Source organism: Sinocyclocheilus grahami, unplaced genomic scaffold, assembly GCF_001515645.1.
Source record: "Sinocyclocheilus grahami isolate Dianchi unplaced genomic scaffold, SAMN03320097.WGS_v1.1 scaffold22.1, whole genome shotgun sequence".
Taxonomy (NCBI): Eukaryota; Metazoa; Chordata; class Actinopteri; order Cypriniformes; family Cyprinidae; genus Sinocyclocheilus; species Sinocyclocheilus grahami.
In genome coordinates, this window is record NW_015505201.1 from 1 (window position 1) to 1781 (window position 1781).

Genomic DNA, 1781 nt, shown 5'->3' on the forward strand with positions numbered 1-1781 from the left:
TTTATGAATGAAATTCAGGCGTACTGCATCTGCCATGTTGTTATTGTCATGTGACCTGTCACTTGCATTGCTTCACTGTATTAACATAAATCCTCTCCCATGGCCTCATGGGATATTAAAGTGTCCATCGAATGCACACTGCAGAATTTAGCCAGAAGTAGTAAGTCATCCGGGTACATTTTGCAATACTATGAATTTGGACATATCGTGTAATGGTGGCAACTTTTGCAGGGCCAATGACCACAGTTCTTCAGAAAATGTAAAATCGTGGGTATTTATTGTCAAATATCTCATCGTCTCCTTGTTTTTCTTATCACAGGGGCCTTGCGCCGCAGAATAAACCAGAACTCCAGAAAGTGATGGAGAAGAGGAAGAGAGACCAGGTGTTGAAGGCTCAGAAAGAGGAGCAGGAGGCGCACAAGAAAAGGTCAGACCTTGAGATCGAGCTCATGAAGAGACGAGAAACCCTTGAACAGGTATGTTTCCTCGCACACAAAGACATAGATGTTTAATGGACATATCCAGAAATGAGTGACTGAAATTGTCTTCTTGTTTAGCTGGAATTGGGGCAACATAAGAATGAAGAGGAGCAAGAAAACACCCCAGAGTTTGTCAAAATGAAAAGCAATCTGAGAAGAACCAAACAGGAAGTGGACGAGCAGGAGCGTGCCACCTAGAACAGTTTCCATGGCACATTTGTTGGAAAATGGACTGGGGTTTGTGGGGATTTCCTGATGTTTTCCCCCTATGTGTCCCTATGAAACAAGTGACTGTAGACGAACGGTTCCTGTTGCCTGCTCGCAGACACAACCAGTATTCACGCAGCCTCTTTTCCTGAACAACGTTCACAAATAAAGAGGATTGAAGAATAAACGACACACATTCACACAAACTCTTGCACACTCTTTGCCACTGGTTGACTGGCTTCAAAGAACATTCATGGCGGAACAAACAGAGACCACATGATTACTTTGTTGGGTATTTTTTTATGTTTTGGAAAGGGGGCACATATTATTTTACTATTTTACTTTAAAGACCTGAAATGGGACACTGGATGGACTCTTTTAAGCCAAAACAATCCTCTTTTATTTATGTTCAGTGTAAGCTTTTGTTCGAAAGGGCTTCTCGAGACATTTTCCTCTTGGTTGACATTTAAAGGAAATTAATATAAAGTTCCAACAATGCAAGTTGTAGTTGCATCATGCTTGCTTTTTATGAATTGTAATGTTTGTGCGCTCCCTCTGCTAAATTTCATAAGCAATACTAGTTCTAGTTTTGTGAGTTTTCTTTGCAAATATTTTTGTTACAACTTTTTTAATGAATACATTACTAATAAGTTAATACTTTAGTTCAATGTGATATTAAATGCAAGTGCATCTGTTCTCTTTCACTTGAATGGAAGTTGAAGGAGAACATGAAATGTTTATTAATGAAGAAAGACACATGGTTTTGTGTAGATTTGAGCCAATAAATAACCACTCCTTGTGTTCCCTTAAAACCTTCTTTTAATAAATATTTTATCATGTTGAATTCTTTGTTCATTTGATGTCTATATGAATCTCTGTGTGACCAAGAAGTGCAAGTGATCTTAGAGAGGAAGGCAATTCTTTTAAAGGAGTAGTTCTCCCAAAAATTTTGGTTAACATTTACTCACCATCAGGCCACCTAAGATATAGTTGATTTAGTTTCTTCATCTGAACAGATGTGGAGAAATTTAGCATTTCATTACTTCACCACATCACCAATGGATCCTCTGCAGTGAATGGGTGCTGTCAGAATGA

The 1781-nt window shown here is 38.6% G+C and overlaps 1 protein-coding gene across 1 annotated transcript; it reads left to right on the top strand.

Moving 5' to 3' along the window:
- The first annotated feature begins 99 nt into the window (after positions 1 to 99).
- On the top strand, positions 100 to 1166 carry LOC107559788 (protein FAM107B-like). Its single transcript, XM_016243745.1, has 3 exons — positions 100 to 160; positions 280 to 476; positions 558 to 1166. Exons 1-3 carry the CDS (start codon positions 100 to 102, stop codon positions 675 to 677), a joined length of 378 nt encoding a protein of 125 aa, XP_016099231.1. The 3' UTR covers positions 678 to 1166.
- The last annotated feature ends 615 nt before the right edge of the window (positions 1167 to 1781 follow it).